The sequence below is a fragment of the Pipistrellus kuhlii genome, unplaced genomic scaffold (assembly GCF_014108245.1).
Source record: "Pipistrellus kuhlii isolate mPipKuh1 unplaced genomic scaffold, mPipKuh1.p scaffold_m20_p_2, whole genome shotgun sequence".
Taxonomy (NCBI): Eukaryota; Metazoa; Chordata; class Mammalia; order Chiroptera; family Vespertilionidae; genus Pipistrellus; species Pipistrellus kuhlii.
In genome coordinates, this window is record NW_023425515.1 from 93,369,830 (window position 1) to 93,392,033 (window position 22,204).

General features: G+C 40.3%; 1 protein-coding gene, 1 long non-coding RNA gene and 1 pseudogene across 2 annotated transcripts; 2 read left to right on the top strand and 1 right to left on the bottom strand.

Annotated features, from left to right (window-relative positions):
* Positions 1-14,475, top strand: COMMD2 (COMM domain containing 2). The gene is made up of 5 exons (XM_036444820.2): positions 1-159; positions 253-330; positions 1,208-1,290; positions 1,993-2,166; positions 13,892-14,475. The coding sequence occupies exons 1-5, from the start codon at positions 93-95 to the stop codon at positions 14,087-14,089; spliced, it is 600 nt and encodes a 199-aa protein (XP_036300713.1). The 5' UTR covers positions 1-92; the 3' UTR covers positions 14,090-14,475.
* LOC118722819 overlaps positions 2,063-22,204 on the top strand; it is a 26,916-nt pseudogene continuing 6,774 nt past the window's right edge.
* Positions 14,207-14,838, bottom strand: LOC118722821. Its single transcript, XR_004989137.2, has 2 exons — positions 14,773-14,838; positions 14,207-14,525 (listed from the first exon to the last, which is right to left on the bottom strand). It is a non-coding gene; the product is annotated as an uncharacterized LOC118722821 (long non-coding RNA).

Genomic DNA, 22,204 nt, shown 5'->3' on the forward strand with positions numbered 1-22,204 from the left:
GCTGAGGCGTCGGACCTCCTTCGCTGTAGGACGCGGACCGGAAGTGGCGAAGGCGGGGTCTGTGCTGAGGGGAAGGTGGCGGCCCAGCAAAGATGCTGCTGGATCTGTCCGAGGAGCACAAGGAGCACCTGGCTTTTCTGCCGCGAGTGAACAGCTCGGGTCCGGGCGCGGCAGCGGGGGGTGGCGCTGGGTGGTCCGGGAGGGAAGCCGCGGGAGCGCCCGCTGCTCACGGCCTCCTGGCTTTCGTTGCAGTGGTCGCCGAGTTTGGGCGGATTGCGGTGGAGTTCCTGAGGCGAGGCGCGAACCCCAAGATCTACGAGGGCGCCGCCAGTAAGAGGAAAGGGGCGCGGCCCTGCATGCTGTGCTAGCCATTGTCTGTAGCCCTGAGAAAGGGGTCATTGCGACTCCGAGGGTCTAGGGCCCTTGTGGTAGAGTGAAACCGAGAGGGCCTTTCAGTCCGAGCGCAGGTCCTGCCGGCTTCCTAAGAAGCTGTGAGGTTTTTAGAGCTTCTATTAGTCGGCTTCCTCGAGTGTACAATAGACATACTACCGACTGCGAGAAACACTATAAGGCTTACGCTCTCCGAAGTGTGTGGACTAGCCCGATGAGCCGTATCGCAAATGTTTTGTTGTTATTACTTGTTCACACATCTTTTAGTGAAGCATTGTTTTTTCCCGCTACACGAGGGGCGGGTTCTCAGATTAAGTCGGTCCCCGTTGCGTTCCCCGTTCCCCTTCCGCAGGCCTGAGCCGGGGTCTGCATTGGTGGGGAAGGTTACAGCTCGCACTACTGAAGGCATTGGGCTGGGAGTGGAGGTGGTGTGCAGGCTATTACCAACTCATTGTTTTTATTTTATTTATTTATTTTTATTTTTTTAAATAAATCTTTATTGTTCATATTATTACAAATGTTCCTCCCCCCCCCCATTGCTCTCCTCCACCAGGTTCCCACCCCACCCTCTGCCCTTTTCCCATTCCCCATTGTCCTCATTCATAGGTGCACAGTTTATGTTCAATCCAACTCATTATTTTTAATTGCAGTATTTGAAAGAAAAAAAAAAGGAATAATGGGCAATATTTAGTTCACTCAGAATAGTTCTGATCTCCTTTCTGTTATCCAGATAAAGCTGAAGCAACAATTTGTTCATTTGAATAAAAGGATAAAAATCACACAATAATTTATTTGCTCATTTTTCCGTTTTTCTCAGGAAAACTCAATGTGAGTAGTGACACTGTCCAGCATGGTGTGGAAGGATTAATATACCTGCTCACTGAAAGCTCAAAGCTCATGGTAAGGGCTTCTATGGACTGTCTTGCATTTCCCAAACTTTAAGGTCATGCATATTCTACATCATAGTGCTGGCAAGTATTATACCTGCTTATTTCAGTAATGTTATTCATGGCTTATTTTTTATTCGATGAAGCCAGGCCTAAACAATGTGACTAACAGTCTGCTGTCATGAATACCTCCACCTATAATAATAAAAGTATAATATGCTAATTAAACTGGACCTTCCAGGCGAAGCCAGGGCTGAAAGAGAAGTCCGGGTCCCAGGTGCTTGCCTGCTGCCAGAGGGAAGCTGGCAACCGGGGAAAGGAAGACCTACTCTTGCATGAATTTCGTGCATTGGGCCTCTAGTGTTAGTATAAATTAGAATTGCCATTAATTCTGCATGTTACTGAAGAGAAGGGAGAATATGATTTACTTTTTTGCATATTAGCAGCATCTGGCATGATGAAGAACAGGAGAGAAAACGGGGCATTTTAATAATTCTATATACTTTCATAAAGTACTTTTATGTCTCCGAAACTCAGATTTTAAAATAGTGACAAAGGTTGCCTTTAACTAAGGAGTGTTGTTTCTTTTCCAGACAGAATTTGGGAATTTGCTAAAAGAATTTGGGGATTTCATATTCTTTTGTTTATATCAACTGTTTTAGCATTTTCTAGACAAAGATCAATTTTGATGTTCTATTAAATTCAATCACTTTAGATTTCTGAACTGGATTTCCAAGACTCTGTTTTTGTTTTGGGATTCTCGGAAGAATTGAACAAATTGTTGCTTCAGCTTTATCTGGATAACAGAAAGGAGATCAGAACTATTCTGAGTGAACTGGCACCAGACCTCCCCAGTTACCACAGCCTTGAATGGCGACTAGATGTACAGGTATGGCTTATTATTATTAATCTGAATTAGATACAAGATTAATTTTAGGTTTATGTCTTTAGGCCTTTTCTTTACCACCTTAACCAAACTCTGGTTTGAAACTTGAGAGGTTTTATTTGTTTGTCTTTTAGGTAACATTTTCTAAAATATATCTTTATTATTGAAAATATTACAGGTGTACTCTTTTTCCTTCCCATCCCCCTTTAACCCTCTCCCCCAGTCCCAACCCCCTCCCCAGGCTTTATATGCATATACGTATGCATAACCCATGGACACAGACAATTGTTTGGTGAAGGCCTGAAACTTTAGTTTTTTAATGTTCATTTTTCAGGCCATTTCACAAATAGTTCATTTTCTTATATTTTTAATGTGTCAAATCAGTTTAATTGCAAAGTTTGTAAGAAATGGGTTATTTTGGAAAATGAGATGATTATGCATATTTTCTTTAGTGATGCTTAGATTTTTTAAAACTTTTTTGTTTAAATAAATACACATATAGAAAAGTGCACAGGTCAGTGAATGTACAGTTCAGTGAGTTATCTTATGGTGAAAACATCCATGAAACCAACACTTACCCATAACCAGCATCCCAGAAGTGCCTTCCCCACCTCCTGCTAACTGCTTCCCCTTTTCTTTTTTCCTGATTTCTAGTATATATATATATAGATTACTTTTGCTGCTCTTTAACTTTTTATATATGGAATGACTCAGCAGTGTTCTTTTGTGTCTGGCTCTGGCTTTTGTACATATTATATTTGTGAGATTCAGTTGTTTTTAAAGCCATAAAGATAACCAAAAGGGAGTTTTCAGACTATTGCTCGTAACCCTTAAGCAGTGACAGATTAAGACAATGTTTGTTGATTGTCATCCATTTGCTTTGCTAAATGCTTTGGTAAACAAAAGTGTAAGATGCTTTCTCAGCTGGAAAAGATATTGTCATTTAGGAATATTAGATGTTCTTCAAAAAACTAATAATTAAAGATAGTTATTGAAATATTAGAGGCCTGGTGCTCAGATTCATACACCATTGGGGTCCCTCAGCCTGGCCTGCGAGGATTGGGCCAAAACTAGCTCTCCAACATCACCCAAGGGGTCCTAAATTGCTAGGGACCTCACCGGTGCACAATTGGGACTGGAGAGGGGCTGTAAGAGTGCTCCAGGGTGTGTCCAGCCAGTCTTGCCCAGTCCCTATTGGGGCAGGCCAGCCAGGGAGGGACCAGGGGAGGGCTCCAGGGCATGTCCGACTTGTCTCTCCCAGTCCCGATTGGCCAGATCCCAGCAGCAAGCTGACAAACCTCTGGTGGTCAGCGCGCATCATAGTGACTGGTCAAACAGGAGGGGCTCATATTAGGCTTTTATTATATAGTACTATGGGCTCAGTGCATGAATTTGTACAACTTGAAAGGAACTATGGGCCACAAGGCCGTGGTGGGCTTAGGAGCGGGTCTTGGCCCATCCTCCACACCCCAGCCTGGCCCCTCCCATCATAGCCCCCAGTCCCCTGTCTGATGGCAGCCCCATTCTCACCACCACCACTCATACCTGCTAATAGCACGGGATGATTGGAGCCAGCACCAGCAGTGGGTGTGAGTGGCGGTGGCTGCTCCGATCGCCCCTCAGGAGCAGGGGGAGGTGGAGAAGCCCTCAGGGGTGATCAGGGCCAGCAGCAGGCACTGGTAGCAGGTGCAAGTACCCGGCAGACCTCAGCATGTGGGAGCAAAGAATTTTCAGTAACCACCAGAGGCTTGCCCCAATGACAGTGACCAGCGCCCCACCTTGGTCTGATGCCCCCACTCACCTGCTCCACCATCCCACCACAGCCGATGCCCGCCATGTTCCATGCTCTGCCTCCTGCTGCCAACACCCGCATTCATCTGCATGCATCCCCTGGTGGTCTGCGCACGTTATAGCAACCGGTATTCAGTTGTCCGCCATTCGGTCTATTTGCATATTAGGGTTTCATATATATAGATAGGTGGTTTTGGAGGAGGGAAAAGAATAGAATTGTGTAAATCAAGATACACTTGAGTATTTCTAAAAAAGCTATAGTTCAGGTAGTTCTTAAGGTATACAGGAATGATCCAGAAAAGTTTCAACAAAAGGGGGTGAAAGGGTGAAATCTCAGAAGGATAAATGAATAGAAAAAAAACAGGATAAATATTCATGACAGAGAAAACAGTGTAAGCTGTAAAGGCCCACATGCATATGGGAATGAGCATGTTGAATATGTCACCGGTCACCAACCTTTCAGACCTCCGTGGACCACCTGTTGGTGACTGCTGGAATATGTGGTTTTTAGCACACTAGCCTCGCCAAACTGAACTGCATATTGGAATGACCTGGGAGCTTTAAAAAAATACTGTGCTCCATTCCACACTCCACTCCCCTAAAGATTCTGTCTTATTGTTAAGGGATTTGGCCAGGGCATCGTATTTTTTATCTTTTTTTTAATGTCTTTATTGACTTTAGAGAGAGATGAAGGGAAAGGGAAAGAAAGAGAAAGAAACATCAACATGAGAGAGAAATGTCAATTGGTTGCTCCTGCACACACTCTGACTAAGGACATAACCTGAAACCTGGGCATGTGCCCTAATGGGGAATCAGAATCAAACTGGTGACCTTTCAGTACATGGGATGATGCATAACCAACTGAACCATAATGGCCAGGGTTTAGGATTTTTTTAAAAAGCTCTCCATTTAGGCAGGTAATTCTAATATGCAAAAAAGTTTGTAAACCACTGTTATAGTGGATTCATATGACTTGAATAGGTGGTTCAAATAGATTATAGAAATTCTGCTAGAGGAGTTTAGCAATTATAATTTAGTTTGATGAACACTTGAATAGATATTAACACAGGATATGGCATAAACCAGATTATAAAGTCCATGAGGGCAGGTACTGTGTCTTGTTAACAACTGTGTCCCCAGCACAGTGCCTGGCACATAACAGGAATTCCCTGCTAAAAATAAAAACAGTTGGGAGGGTGGCTAGTGGTGGTAAGCACCACCTTAAAGAAATGATTTATCAAATATTTCTTATATACCTATCATGGGCTGTGGATACAGCAAAGGACAAGGTACAGGTTAAGCAGCAAGTCCTGCAGAGCTCTTGTGGAGGAGATCATTGGTGAAGCTTTTAAGTTTAGGTCCTTTCATAATAACCAGGTGGAGGAGAAGTAGGGGAGGTCATGAGGTTCACCGGTAATTTGTCTTATACATTTTTACCTCTCTTATGTGGGAATATCTTCTGAATCTTGGGATCCAGTAGCCCTTAGAATTTTTTTTTTTTTGCTTTATTGATTTTGTTTTTCATTATAAAAACATTTTAGAAATTAGAAGAACAAGCAATTGAATTTTCTAAAATTAAACTCAAGAGAGCTCACTTATCCACTAAAATTAGTTTGAATAGCTGGGTTACTGTACGAATTAATACAATTTAAAGTTAAGGGGGTACTGAATGAATATTGCCTCATTGTGAAATGAATTTAAGTGCTAAAAAAAACTACTCAGAGAACTAATTAATTCTGTGGGTAAAATGTATTTAAGTGCTAAAAAAGCTACTCAGAGAACTAATTGATTCTGTGTACGCATTGGTTGATATTATTACAAGGGATTTTAACTGGAGTGGATTTTTTTGTTATGGGAGGAAGACTTAACAATGAAAACTAGCGAAAAGGCTAGGGAACTAATAACAATACAGAACCTTTCATTTTTGAGTAACTGATTTGTCTTATAGAGATTGGTAGTGAACCACCTAATTATTGTGCAGTTGCTTATGGGAAATAAATTAATCAGTTGAATTAAAAAAAAAACCCACACTTCCTATGCTTCATAAATTACAAACATAATACCTTTATTAATACCATCAGTAAATTGGATGCATCTGGCATTGGTGGAGGAGGATGCTACCTTAGCACTAAAGTATTTAAAGTTGCTGTTGTGCCGAGACCGGTTTGGCTCAATGGATAGAGCGTCGGCTTGGGGACTGAAGGGTCCCGGGTTCGATTCCGGTCAAGGGCATGTACCTTGGTTGCGGGCATATCCCCAGTAGGGGGTGTGCAAGAAGCAGCTGATCGATGACTCTCTCTCATCGATGTTTCTAACTCTCTATCTCTCTCCCTTCCTCTCTGTACAAAATCAATAAAATATATTTTTAAAGTTGCTGTTGTTATTTTTACAGGGAGAAGGCAGAATTTCATCCCCATTAAAAATAAGTTTATATCAAGAATTTTGTTGGATAGATACTGTTCTTTATCCTGTGGTAGTACTACTGAGTGTCATTTAGTTTCTTTCTGAGAAAGAATTGGGTGTAATTTTATCTTACTAGGTTTTGTTAGATATCCTATATAATAAAACAGGTGGCATCATGCCCTTATGCAATGTCGTCACAAGATGGCCGGCACAAGGTGACCAGCAGGGGAGAGCAGTTGGGGATGATCAGGCCTGCAGGGGAGGGCAGTTGGGGGTGATCATGCCTGCAGGGGAGGACAGTTGGGGGCAAAAAGGCTGGCAGAGGAGGGCAGTTGGGGCAACTGGGCTTGCAGGGGAGGAAAGTTGGGGGCAACTGGGTCTGCAGGGGAGGGCAGTTGGTCATCGGTTTGGCAGTAGAGGGCAATTAAGGGTCCTCAGGCCAGCAGAGGAGGGCAATTGGGATCCATTGGGCCAGCAGGGGAGGGCAATTGGGATCCATCGAGCCGGCTGGGGAAGGCAGTGGGAGCCATCAAGTCTGCAGGGGATGGTAGTTGACCATCAGGCCAGCAGTGGAGGGCAGTTGAGGGTCATCAGGCTGGCAGTGGAAGGCAGTTTGGGGCCATCAGGCCAGCAGGCGAGGGCAATTTGGATCCATCGGGCCAGTAGGGGACGGCAGTTGGGAACAATCAGGCCAGCAGGGGAGAGCCATTAGGGGCAATCGGGCTGGCAGGGGAGAGCATTTGGGGGTGATTGAGCCACCAAGGGAGCAGTTAGACATCAATAAGGCTGGCAGGGAACAATTAGGAGCTAGCAGTTCCAACTGCTGGTTTAGACTCAAACCCTAAACTGGTGGCTGGACATCCCCCAAGGAGTCCCAGATTGGAGACGGTGCAGGCCAGGCTGAGGAACTTCCACCCCTGTGCATGAATTTTGTGCACCGGCTGTCTAGTATTATGTAATCCTTATCTATAATAGAAAATTTAAAAAATTATATAGATAATGGTATCTTATAAGTACATATAGATATCCTGTTTCCCTAACGAGTTTGACTCAGTGGATAGAGCATCGGCCTGAGGACTGGGGTCCCAGGTTTGATTCTCGTCAAGGACACATGCCCAGTTTGTGGGCTCAGTCCCTGATAGGGGGCTTGCAGGAGGCAGCCAATCAATGATTCTTTCTCATCATTGATGTTTCTGTCTCTCTCTCCCTCACCCTTTGTCTCTGAAATCAATAAAAATGTATTTTTTAAAAAGTAGATATCATGTTATCTAAAAGTGAGAGGATAGATTGAGTGACCTTAAGTCTTTTCAACAAAAGATTCCTGGCTTGCCAAAGCCGGTTTGGCTCAGTGATAGAGTATCGGTCTGCGGACTGAAAGGTCCCACGTTCGATTTTGGTCAAGGGCATGTACATTGGTTGCAGGCACATCCCCAGTAGGGGGTGTGCAAGAGGCAGCTGGTCGATGTTTCTCTCTCATCGACGATTCTAGATCTCTATCTCTCTCTCTTCCTCTATCTCTCTCTCTTCCTCTCTGTAAAAAATCAATAAAATATATATTTTTTAAAAAATTCCTGGCTTAATTACACCTAGGTACATTTGGTCCCCATCTGTCAGTGCAGATATAGAGGAAAAAGAAATATAAATAACGCATAGCTGAATGAATAAGTATTTCCAGTAATCATATTTATTCTTCTCAACTAAAGAAATAATCTTTAAGAGATAATTTGCCTTATAAATACCTATTTTATATGTGGAGTCTAACCAAAGGAATTAATTTATTGTTTCCAAATTATTTTGAGACATTAAATTTCAGCTTTGAATCAGTATTCTTGGGTGTTTTTTGAGGTACAAATGATCCAGAATTAATTGGAAGAAGTTATTTGTCAGAATATTCTGTTGTAAAGAAGAAACCAAGATGGCGGCCTAGGTAAGCACCTAAGCTGCCCTCTCACACAACAATCTAAAAACAACAACTAAAAGACAGAACGGACATCATCCAAAACCACAGGAAAGCTGGCTGAGTGGGAAATCTATAATTAGAAGTAGAGAGGCTCACAGATCAGATCGGGAGCTGCAAAGTGCTGAGGTAGGGAGACGTGCACGCAGAGAGGAAGGGCGGCCGAGTGCCTGGCTGGCGAGAGGGGAAAGGAAGCACCAGATTTCACTGAACCCCAACCCCTGCCAAAACCCCATGGACCCAGACTCATACGGGTGGAGTCTTGACTGTAGAGAAACGCATCCAGAGACTCACAGACTGGGAGACTTGGGGGAGCGGGGAGCGGCAGCGGGCAGGGTCTAGAGGTGTGCATGTGAGTGAGTGTGCACAGAGAGGTCTGACTGCGGGGGTTGCTGCTGCTTCTCCATAGCAAAAGGAGTTGGAAGCTCCTGACTGCACTGAATCCTAGGTCCAACTGCACTGGGATTAAAAATATTATACAGAGACCCAACCCAGTTCCGGGCGAGCCCCTGGGGCACCCAAGCTCTTACAAGAGGAATCTGGACTGTCAGGGGGAAACTCAGGGGATCCATGTAAGGCAGAGATCTGAGGTGTGTGCACAAGGGCAGGACTGACGGGAAGCCAAGACTGTCAGCTCAGCCCTGAGTCTCTGCCCCATCCAAGCTGAGCACAGAGGTATTTGCAATTTTGCAGTCTGATCCTATAAGACTGTCTCCAATACAAAAGGTACCCTGGCGTAGATACAGCTGATACTCACATCCAATTGGCCAGGAGGTCAATTCCTCCCAGTGATACCAACAACAATCAAGACTTAACTACAACAAGGCTGTACACGCAGTCCACAAAGGGAACACCAAGAGTGTCTACCTCAGGTAATTGGGGAGGCTGACCCACTGGCCAATATAGGAAACCAAGCACACAAAGCCATCCTACCAACTCAGGGAAGCAGCAAAAATGAAAAGACAAGGAAACAGATTTCAAACAAAAGAAATGGAGGAGAACAAACTACTAAATATAGAGTTCAAAATCACGGTTATAAGGTTTTTCATGAATTTCCTAGAAAAGGCCGATAAATTTAATGAGACCGTTGAAGATATGAAAAAAGACCAACTAGAAATGAAACATACACTGACTGAAATAAAAAATATTATACAGAGACCCAACAGGACACTAGAGGAACACAAGAATCAAGTCAAAGATTTGGAATACAAAGAGGCAAAGGACAGTCTTCTGGAGAAGCAAGAAGAGAATCCAGAAAGTTGAAGATGGTGTAAGGAGCCTCAGGGACAACTTCAAGTGTACCAATATCATAATTATTGGGGTGCCAGAAGAAGAGAGAGTGCAAGATACTGAAAACCTATTTGAAGAAATAATGTCAGAAAACTTCCCCCACCTGGTGAAAGAAATAGACATGCAAGTCCAGGAAGCACAAAGAACCCCAAACAAAAGGAATCCAAAGAGGACCACACCAAGACACATCATAATTAAAATGCCAAGGGCAAAAGACAAAGAGAGAATCTTAGAAGCAGCAAGAGAAAAAGTTATCTATAAGGGAGCACCCATAAGATTATCAACTGATTTCTCAACAGAAACTATGCAGGCCAGATGGGAGTGGCAAGAAATATTCGAAGTGATGAACAGCAAGAACTATTGGGTAGGCAACTAAGTAATTGCGGGTTTCACACATGGCTTCAGTTGAATTTTTAGGTTTGCAGACGTACAAATGTAAAACACATTTTGTTATTTGATAGTTGGCTATTCAGCTGTTAATCAGTAAAAAAAAGTTTTTTGATCTGTTTTGTAGTTTTCGTTTGGTGTTCGTTGAAAAATGGAAAATCAAAAGGAACATTTTCGTCATATTTTGCTTTTTTATTTCCGCAAAGGGAAAAACACATCGCAAGCTCATAAAAAGTTATGTGCTGTTTATGGTGACGAAGCCTTAAAAGAACGGCAGTGTCAAAATTGGTTTGCCAAATTTCGTTCTGGTGATTTTTCACTCAAAGATGAAAAACGCTCTGGTCGTCCAGTTGAAGTTGATGACGCCCTAATCTAGGGGTGTCGAACTCAATCAGAGAAGGGGCCAAAATCTAAAATCCAGCCTAAATCGCGGGCTGAATGGTTTACTGAACAGTCATAAACTGTCATTGTGATGGAAACACAGCGGAGTGCAGTGATGACAGCGCGGTGCGGGCCACATTGCAAGGCCTGGCGGGACGGATTTGGCCCGCGGGCCTTGTGTTTGACACATGTGCCCTAATCAAAGCAATAATCAATTCGGACTGTCACAGTACTACACGTGAGATTGCAGAGAAGCTTCATGTATCACATACATGCATTGAAAATCACTTAAAACAACTTGGCTATGTTCAAAAACTCAATACATGGGTTCCTCACGAACTGAAAGAATCACAGTTAACGCAACGCATTAGCAGCTGCGATTTGCTAAGGAAACGTAATGAAAATGATCCATTTTTATTTTTTATTTTATTTTATTTTTAATTTTTTTTTTGTTTATTTTTAACGAGGAGGGAGCCGACCCTCGATCCCCCTGGGAAAGGGGCCGCGTCCGCCGCCAACCACCCCCGCTTTCCCTGTCCCAGTCCGCGGCCCGAAGGCCCCGGCGGGGTTCGCGGAGAGGAGGCAACGGCCGCCGGGCCGGGCGCGTGCGCGCGGTTCTCCCTCCTCCTTCCTTCCCCTCGGTGGGGAAGGAAGGAAAATGATCCATTTTTAAAACGACTGATAACTGGCGATGAAAAATGGGTTGTTTACAACAATATCAAGCGGAAAAGATCGTGGAGCAGGCCAGGTGAACCAACTCAAACAACATCAAAAGCTGATATTCATCAAAAGAAGGTTTTGTTATCAGTTTGGTGGGATTACAAAGGAATTGTCTACTTTGAACTCTTACCACCCAACCGAACGATCAATTCTGATGTCTACATTGAACAACTAAGGAAATTAAACAATGCAGTTGAAGAAAAGCGGCCCAAATTGACAAATCGAAAAGGTGTTGTATTCCATCATGACAATGCAAGGCCACACACATCTTTGGTCACTCGGCAAAAATTAATGGAGCTTGGTTGGGATGTTTTGCCACATCCACCATATAGTCCTGACCTTGCACCATCTGATTACTTTTTGTTTCGATCTTTACAAAACTCCTTGAATGGTAAAAATTTCAATAATGATGATGATGTCAAATCGTACCTGATTCAGTTTTTTGCTAATAAAAACCAGAAGTTTTTTGAACGTGGGATTATGATGCTGCCTGAAAGATGGTAAAAGGTCATTGATCAAAATGGGCAATACATTACAGAATAAAGTTATTTAGTTCCATGAAAAAATTGTCTTTGATTTTCTTTTTAAAATCCGTAATTACTTAGTTGCCGACCCAATACAACCAAGATTACTCTACCCAGCAAAGTTATCATTCAGAATTGAAGGTTGGATAAAGAGTTTCACAGATAAGAAAAAGCTAAAGGAGTTCATCACCACTAAAACAGTATTATATGAAATGCTGGAAGGTATTTTTTAAGAAGAGGAAGAAGAAAAAAGTAAAGATAAAAATTATGATCAACAAATATATACATATATATCAACAAGTTAACCTAAAAAATCAAGTGAATTAAAAATCTGAGGAACAGAATAAACTGGTGAATATAATAGAATCAGGGGCAAAGAAAGGGAGTGGATTGATAATTATCAGAGGGAAAGTGGTGTGAAAGGTGCAGGAAGAGACTGGATTAAAACCGTACAACTATGGATGAGGACAATAGTGGGGGAGGTAAGGGCAGAGGGTGGAGTGGGAACTGGGTGGAAGGGAGCTATGGGGGAGGGGAGAAGGAGAAACAATTGTAACAATCTGAGCAATAAAGATTTATTAAATTAAAAAAATAATAATAAAAATAAAAATTTGGCTTATATATATAAAAAAGAATATTCTTTTGTGGTATTAACCTGAAATCTTAGGTTTAGATTTGTCACTCACTTGGAAATCTCTTCAGTTTGGCTTCTTGTCCTTTTGACATTACTGCAGTAGTTTTAGATAACAATCTTGCTCTCTTGTGTAACAAGGTGTTTCAGGTTCATCTTGTACAATTTCTGTCCCAGACTTCAATTGAATCAGCTATTCAAGGAGGTCCCGGTTTACTTTAATGGAAAATCATCTGTAGAGAACACATTCTGGTATTGAGTTAAATGCCATAATTTCCAAGTTGGTCATTGTTTCTAGTAGTTTTTTATCCTTTAATAATATATCACTAGTACTTTTATTTTTTTATTATATTTTTTTTAAATATATTTTATTGATTTTTTTTTTAAAGAGAGGAAGAGAGAGGGATAGAGAGAAACATCGATGAGAGAGAATCATCGATCAGCTGCCTCTTGCACACCCCCTACTGGGGATGTGCCCACAACCAAGGTACATGCCCTTGACCGGAATCGAACCCGGGACCTTTCAGTTCACAGTCCGACGCTCTATCCATTGAGCCAAACCCGTTTCAGCTAGTACTTTTATTTTTAATCCTCACCTGAGGATATGTTTTTATTGATTTTAGAGAGAGGAAGGGAGAAAGAGGGAAACATTGATGTAAGAGAGAAACATCGATTGGTTTTCCTCCCATACACACCCTGACCAGGATTGACCCCAAAACCTAGTTATGTGCCCTGATCAGGAATCAAACCCACAACCTTTTGATGTATGAGATAATGTGCTAACCTACCAAGCCACCTGACCAGGACAATAGTGCTTATTTTTTTAAACTTTGGAATAGATCATACAAACGAAAGATTATTGATATTCAGTTTTAAGAAGAATAATAAAACAAGTACCTACCCAATTGCCAAGCTAAAGAACTAGAACAAAACCAGTACTTTTGAATCTCCTTCCTGGAGGCAATGACCATCCTAAATTTTCTGTTAATTTTTGTTTATATTTTTTTACTCACTTGCAGTGGATGAGAGTTTCCATTCCCATCACCTGCAGCGCTCCATATGGAAAGCTTTTTAATCATGCTAGTGAATCATGCATGATTCACTATGGTTTTATTGGCCATTTTCTTGATTCCAATAAAGTTGAGCATACTTTCCTGTTTATCTGTTTGTGTTATTCTTTTGTTAAGTGCTTATTTTCAGTCTTCTGTATGTTCTTCTTTTGGTTTTATGTTTGTTCCTTATAAATCAGAGCAGTTATTCATACATTCTGGATACTAATATATATTTTTTTTTTTTTGCTTGTATGTGTTACAAAATACACTGTTTGTGGCTTGTTTTTCCACCATCTTTATGTATCCTTAGAAGAAAATGTAATAATTTTAAAATAGTTAAATTTGTCACTTTTTTCTTTATGGTTTGTGCTTTTTATATCATGTTTAAGAAATTTTCCCACACTGTAACATTGCATGTATGTTCTGATTTCTTTTTTTTTCCCCAAAAAAAGTTTTAAAGTTTACTTTTTATTTTGAGGTCTATGCTTTATCTGAAGTTTTATTTTTGTACATGATATAAGTAATTATAAATGTAATGTATTCAGCTTGATTATTAAATAGATATTATGCTCTTATTCCATTTAAAATTAAGCTTGCAAGCAGAAGCCTCAGGCAACAGATAAAACCATTGGTGACTATAAAGCTACACCTTAATCAGAATGGAGATCGCAACACCAAAGTTCTGCAGACAGATCCAGCTACACTGTTGCACTTGGTTCAGCAACTGGAACAAGCATTGGAGGAGATGAAAACAAATCATTGTAGGAGAGTTGTGCGCAGTATCAAGTAGTCCCGGTTTTAAGGTTTATTTCCTTTTTAATTGCTTGTGAATTAATGATATGCAGCAGTTACTTTTAAAAACTAATTTTTAGTTAATTGATAGTCATAACTACATATAGATTCTATGAAAGTTTTTTTTTCCTATGACAAGATAGGAAGTCATGTTCAAAAGCTAACATAAAGTTTCTTTCCTGGTGCTAAATGTGGTCAGCATCTTGATAAATTAGGATGTGTTTTATATTTTAAATGTGTAAATAGGATTGAATCTATACTGTTCATATTATCTGTATATATGAATGATTGTACTTTTCTTAGTACTTCTTTTGACTACTTAACTCTATTATTTTCCTCTTTATTGACCAAAATTTGAAAATAAAATTAGCGGTATTACTATTACTATTCATAATGTTTCTAGACAGTTCAGTGTTTTTGAACTTTAAAAGCAACTCATGGCCGAAACCGGTTTGGCTCAGTGGATAGAGCATCAGCCTGCAGACTGAAGGGTCCCAGGTTCGATTCCAGTCAAGGGCATGTACATTGGTTGTGGGCATATCCCCAGTAAGGGTTATGCAGAGGCAGCTACTCGATGTTTCTCTCATCATCAATGTTTCTAGCTCTCTGTCCCTTTCCCTTCCTCTCTGTAAAAAATCAAGTATTTTAAAAAAAAATTAAAAAGAAATAAATAAAAGCAACTCATGGATGTTAATAGCCACAGAATAATTGGAAATAAATTTTAAAAATACTCTATAGCTTAGGCAGTTCATGCTTTTTTTTTTTTTTTTTTGGCTTTTTTTTTTTTTTTGCATATTGCTTAAGTTTGAGTTGTCATGGCTAATTAGTTTAAGTATATAGTAATCAAATCTGTGCAATCATATATTACATTTTATCAAGGACTACTTTTTCCTGAGTACTCAAAATATTAGAGACATGCTGTCATTTACATTTATAAACAATGTGTGCAGGAGTAATATAATTGATTCTTAATTAACTAGCTAAAATTTACAGTCACTTTTTATATTTTTGTTTAAATAAAGTATAAAGAAGGCAAAGGAAGACCATGTTTCCTACATTCCAGGCTTTCTTCCTTACAAACTTGATTTTTATTTTGTTTTGTGTTTTAGTAGGTACCATAAGCTGTGTGGCCTGCAAAACTCAGATGCTGGTGTGTCAGGTCAACTTGATAGAGACTTAAGGAAAAAAGAAGACTTACAGAGAAAAATCACATGGAAGTGGGATTCAGTCTTAAGTATTTGTCCAGGGCTTTATTCTGAGAGTGTCATCCCAAGGAACAACCCAAGAAGGCCTAAGAACCATGAGATTTAAGCTGTACTCTAGGCTCTGCCAACACTTTGCCTCCTGAGAATGAAAGATTTTTAGATCAGAGTGACATCATGTTTCTTTCTTTTATGAGAGAGCCAATAAGGAAACAGACCATTGAAAGAAAAGCACAGTAGAAATTGCCACCCACCAGCTCTTGCAGGCATGTGGGTTAGCCCTTTCCTAGAAGTATATTTCTGCAGTTATGAAATAACTAGATCAGATAGTAGCAAACCATAATCAAATAATTTTTAATTATAATGATAACATGAGTAATGAAGATTTCATATTTACCTCACAAACTAAAACTACATGAAATAGCATATGTCATCAGGTTATAGAGCCATATGTCTGCCAAGTTTAGATGATATAAATAGCGCTTAGAGATTAAAAAGAAAAAGCTCTGTGAGGCGGCTTCTTTGTCCATATTTGGTGGAAGATAAGCAGGACTGACCACAGCCAAGACTGAAATAATAGTTCTGTGTCCCTTCAGGGCAGCCTTTCTTCCACCTCATATCCACTGTTCCTAACGCCAATCTAAACAAGAAAGCATGTGTTACTCTTCCATTTGTATCAAACTTTCCTGGCCTCCTCTCTATTTTCCATTATTCTTTCTGATGTTCTGTCTTCTTTACCTTGGGGGCCAGAGTGAGTTGGGAGCAGTCTCCTAACATCTTTTTGAACCAAGGGCTCACTTTTTAGTATAGCCCATCTATAAGCCTCTTCCTTTTCTTGTTTAAACACTCCATACCCTATGGGCAACTCTGCCTTGTTGGTTTTATGCCATTTGATTTTGGCCTTTTTTTTTTGCGGGGGGGGGGGGGGGGGGAGCTTATATATGAACATATTTTCTACAAATGTATTCTCTGTTCTACTCTCCTCTATGATCAAACTTTCTCACTCTGAGTAATGTGTCTTTCCATCTATAACTCTCTAAATTCTTATTAAAACACTTGGGGCACGAATTCATGCATCTTGAAAGGAATTGTGGACCTCGAGGCTGTGGTAGGGAACGGGCGGGTTTCAGCACATCCTCTGCACTCCTGTTTGGCCCCTTCTGCCATGGTCTCCAGCCCCTCTGCTGGCAGCCCCACTCCCACCGCTGCTGCTCCCATGCACTGTTGGCGCCGGTCCTGCTTGTACCCACTGATCGTACAGAATGATTGGGGCCGGTGCCAGCAGCAGGTGTGAGCAGAGGCTGCTGCCTCAATCTCCCCTCAGGAGCAGGGGAAGGTGTAGAAGCCCGCAGGGGCAATCAGGGTTGGCAGCCACCACTTGCACCTGCTGACTGCACCAAGTGATTGGTAATGGCCCTGTGCTCTGGCAGTGGATGTGAGTGATGACTCCAGTGCTGGCAGCAGGTGCGAGCACAGGGTGAGTCCACAGCTTGGAGCAAAAAATTTTCAGTAATCACCAGAGGCTCAACCCGATGACAGCAATGGGCACCCCACCTTGGTCTGGCCTCTACTTACCTACTCCACCATCCCACTGCAGCTGACACCTGCCATGTTCCATATGTGCCCCCTGATGGTCAGCACACGTTATAGCGACAGGTTATTCAGTTGTTCTGCTGTTCGGTTTATTTGCATATTAGGGTTTTATATAGAAATTTTGGATTATTGTGCTGACTTTTCAGGATTGGCTGATGCTTTTTTAGACTTCAGTGTCATATCCTTCATTAAACCCAAGACAAAGCTGTGAGAAGGAAATAAATATGTGTCACATAGTCTGTATATACTTTACCCTCTGGAAGTCTCGTTTGTGTTTCACAAGATTTCAATTAGCTTGCTATTGATATGTTCACGCTTATACAAACCTAAAGCAGCAGATTGGAAAGGTGATGGGGAAGTGGTAAGAAGAAAATAAATCTTCTCTGAAATCTGAAAAATAACTTGACGGTAAGGAAAGTTTGAAAAATCATTAAGTGTGTGTGTGTGTGTGTGTGTGTGTGTGTGTGTGTCAAGGATGCATATATGGGGCCCTTAAAATTCATAGCAATATGTGACCTTTGAGGCTATAATGCCAAAAAAAAGAAAAAAAGTTAACAGGTCAGCCTTTGGAGCTGGATAAAAGGATTTGAATTTAGGCTCTGTGGCTTATGGTCCTTGATAAATTCCCTGAGTCATGTTTTCTTCATTTCTAAAATAGGAATAACAATACCTACTTTATTGGCTAAAGTGAGACCATATTTTAGAATGTTTATCATAATACCAGGCTTTAGAAAATACTTGTGTAGACTGAGATCTCATTTTTTCATGGCCTTGAATTATGTCTTACTATATTCACTGAGACATAATTCAAGAAATAGAAAATGTTACCTAATAATTTCTAGATAGTAGGATTATGGCCATTTGTTTTTCTCCTTCTAGAACGAGTTTGTAACTTATAATATTTAAAAAAACTACTTTGAGCCCTAGCTAGTTTGGCTCAGTTGGCCTGTGGACTGAAGGTTCCTAGGTTTGATTTTGGTCAACAGCACGTATCTTGATCCCTGGTGCCCATAATGTGTAGGAGATAACCAATTGATGTGCCTCTCTCAAATCAATGTTTCTCTCTCTCTGTCTTCCCACCTCTCTTTTACTTTCTCTAAAAATCAATGGAAAAATATTCTTGGGTAAGGATTAACAAAAAACAACTTTGAAATTTGAAGTAAGGAGAAAAAAAAGATCAAGGAATTTAAGTACATTTTAAAATAATATTTCATCCAAATTCTAATTCTTGGAATGATATACACATAGTTCTCCAGAAAATTCAACTATTCAAAAGTAGTCATTCCCAAAGAACTCAGGTGGACAGGCTGAGGGTTTTACACAGAAACTTGGTCAGGAGTCTCTTTTTTCTACCTTTTTCTCTCCCTACTAGTGAAAAAGGCAGGAGAAGCTCAAGATATTATCTAAGCCAACTCTTTTTTCAGATAATATTACACCTAACTGAAGAATTATATGTGTTGTTTTTAATCTCAAAAAGCAGCACATTAGTAGTTTTTATAGCCCTTATGGTTAGAAAGTTCTGTCAACTGCTATATTAAAGTATTCCTGCTGTAGTTTATGTAACTCACATCTGTGCTTATTTTTAAATACGTATATATATTTGATTAAGTCCCTCCTTAGTTTACCTTCCACAGTTTCCATAATCCTAGGTTATTCTCTATTCCTTTATGTCACAAACAGTAGAAAATATTTTGATGAAAAGGATATCATAAAACACTTAGCCCTAATTTAAATATATTCACTTTTAAACCATTGTGACTGTTCAAACTTGAAAACTTATTTTTAAAAACAAGCAAGCCTAACTCCATCATTAATGTGGTTAGTTCAGTGAGCTTTATGATGTTTTAATTATATAAGCAGAATTATCCCTTTATTTCCCATATTTGCAAAACAGTATTCTATGGAGTTGAAAAAACAATAACATACTTTATTTCAATAAAGTACATATATGTTCCCTGAATAGTAATGGCTCTTTGTTTTATGGTTATATAACTCCACTGCTCTGCCCAGGAACTCAAATGATTAATTATGCTTGATAGCCATGAGTCCATAGTAGGGAAGTATATTTTTCCTTAGTGGGGGAAGTTCTATTTCCTTAATGGGCTTAATCTGAAAAAGAGCTTGAGGAATAAAAAAATCTGCATTAATGTATTCTGAATGTGGCTTATGCTCAGGTTGTTGCTATTTTAAACACAAACAACTTTACATGAGTTCTTAAAATAATTATATTGTAAACTAGAGGCCCAGTGCATAAAATTCGTGCACTGGGCCTTTAGTGCCCTGGGCCTTGCAGCTACCAGCCAGGACCTTCCTCGTTCCATGCTGCCTCCTGGTGGTCAGCGCACATCATAGCAAGCAGCCAAACTCCCAATTAGTCGAACTCCCAAGGGGACACTTTGCATTTTGAGCTTTTATATAGAGAGAGATTGTCTATTATCGTTAGGGATAGTACTAATTATGTGGCCATCAGAGTTGGAGGCCATGCTCTTTTACTGTGCTTGAGCCCAATTTGATGCTTTTAATTAATTAATTTTTTAAAATATATTTTTATTGATTTCAGAGAGAGAAAGAGAGATAGAAACATCAATGATGAAAGAAAATCATTGATCGGCTGCCTCCTGCATGCCCCACACTGGAGATCGGATCAAAACCTTCATGTGCCCTGCCCTGTCCAGGAATCAAACCTTGACCTGCTAGTTCATCAGTCAAAGCTCAACTGCTGAGCCACATTGCTGGCCAGGTTAAATTGATGCATTTTATTTTTAGGTTTTGTTATTTTATTTTTTAAAATAACTCTTTATTTGCTGGGACCGGTTTGGCTCAACGGATAGAGCGTCGGCTTGGGGACTGAAGGGCCCCGGGTTCGATTCTGGTCAAGGGCATGTACCTTGGTTGCGGGCATATCCCCAGTAGGGGGTGTGCAAGAGGCAGCTGATCAATGACTCTCTCTCATTGATGTTTCGAACTCTCTATCTCTCTCTCTCCCTTCCACTCTGTACAAAAATCAATAACATATATTTAAAAAAAAATAACTCTTTATTGTTGAAAGTATTACATATGTCCCCCATTGACCTCCTCCAGCCAGCCCCTCCCCTCACCCTATTGTCTGTGGCCATGGGTTATAAATTGATGCTTTTTAGAAATATATACATTTTATTGATTTTTTTTTTTTACAGAGGAAGGGAGAGGGAGAGAAAGTTAGAAACATTGATGAGAGAGAAACAATGATCAGTTGCCTCTTGCACACACCCCGCTGGGGATGTGCCCACAACCAAGGTACATGCCTTTGACCAGAATCGAACTCGGGACCCCTGAATCCGCAGGCTGACACACTATCCACTGAGACAAACTGGCCAGGGCTAAATTGATGCTTTTTAATTGCAAAGATTTTAATTTTAATTTTCTTTTGCAATTGTATCTTTTCTTGCAAAACAGTCTGCCAACAACCAGCTAAATAGAGGCAACAGAGAAAAAAGATTTTTGCCCTTTCTCACAAACCACGAAGTTTTTTACCTCTTTTATTCTTATTTTTTTTATTCTTTACTCCCTTATATTGAACTATAATTCACCAGTTTGTGTATGGCATTTTGTTGATCAGAAAAACAAAGCAAATATAAAGCATTTCTTAGCTCTTTTAGGTAATGGTACTAACTCAGTTTTGTTAAATATTTATTAAGTGCTTAGAGTGATCCACGTTATGTGTCGAACAAAGGATAAAGTCCTAATCTCAATTTAGAATGCTCCCATGCTTTTCATTCTAGTTTAATCCATAAACTCATTGGGCTGCAGAAAAGAGTCTCGTAAGGGAGCTATTTTGAAAGAGGGATGTTCTGTGCTGCTGTCTACTGGAACCTCTTTTCCTTGAAACTCCACCTTCTTTTAGAAGGCAAAAACATGATTAATTGGATAGAGCTGTAGAAATGTGCAGAGGAAATGGGAGACCAATACATAATATTGAGGAATACCTGGACATGGTTACAATGCCAGAAATTATCCTTCCTCCATTCCTATTAAAGTGGGGTTCCCTGAGGTAATCAGAGGTGTGATGGGAAAAGCAAATTGAGTTTTGTTCTTTTTTTACCTGCATGCCAATGTTGCGATTGTCATAAATCCAATGAGAAGTGGATGCCTGTGGTTTTGAAGGAATGTGCTTAGTTCACAGAATGAAAAGGCTTCTCAGTTAACTCAAAGACTAAAAACACACAGATTAAAATTCAGAGAATGAGGAAAAGAAAATCCAGGGAAGTCTTTGAGTTTCACTGGGGCAAATATAGATGGTTAGGATATGATTTTCTGGCATGGTGTGCAAACCATGCTTTTATTCCAAATAAATAAAAAGTTCTTAAAAAGCTCTAGTCAGTTTAAGTGCTGCAACATCATAAAATTGCTTGGTTTGCAGCTGAGACTTGCACAGTTCACAGACTAAGAACTAAGAATGGCTGCAGACAATTTTTTTTTTTTAGTACTTAAAGGTAAAAAATGATTTGTCTCATGATACAAGCAATGTAATTAAAACCTTTTTTAAATGTTTATTGGGAATTTTTTAAAACTTATCTTTATTGCTGAAACCGGTTTGGCTCAGTGGATAAAGCGTCGGTCTGCGGACTGAAAGGTCCCAGGTTTTATTACAAATAACTCCCTTATTGACCCCCAAGTTTTTTGTTTTTTTGGGTTTTTTTTTGCTTTGCTTTTTTTCTACCTCTCTTTGTCTTTGCCTTGACATGAATATAAAATTCCATGCCTTTCTTAGGCCCTTACGGCAATTTATTTTCATGCCAAACCTCTCATTAAGCCTCTTCCTTTCCTTTAAAATTTTATTTTTGAGAAATGATTCACATAAATTTTATCTTTTCAAAGTGTACGATTCAGTTGTTTTTATTTATTTATTTATTAAAATATATTTTATTGATTTTTTAAAAATATATATTTTATTGATTTTTTACAGAGAAGAAGAAAAAGGGAGAGTTAGAAACATCGACGAAAGAAACATCAATCAGCTGCCTCTTGCACACACCCCACTGGGGATGTGCTCGCAACCAAGGTACATGTCCTTGACCGGAGACGAACCTGGGACCTTTCGGTCCACAGATGACGCTCTATCCTCTGAGCCAAACCGGTTTCGGCTATTTTATTGATTTTTTACAGAGAGGAAGGGAGAGAGATAGAGAGCTAGAAATGTCGATGAGAGAGAAACATCAACCAGCTGCCCCTGCACACCTTCTACTGGGGATGTGCCCGCAACCAAGGTACATGCCCCTGACCGGAATTGAACCCGGGACCTTTTGGTCCACAGACCGACACTCTACCACTGAGCCAAA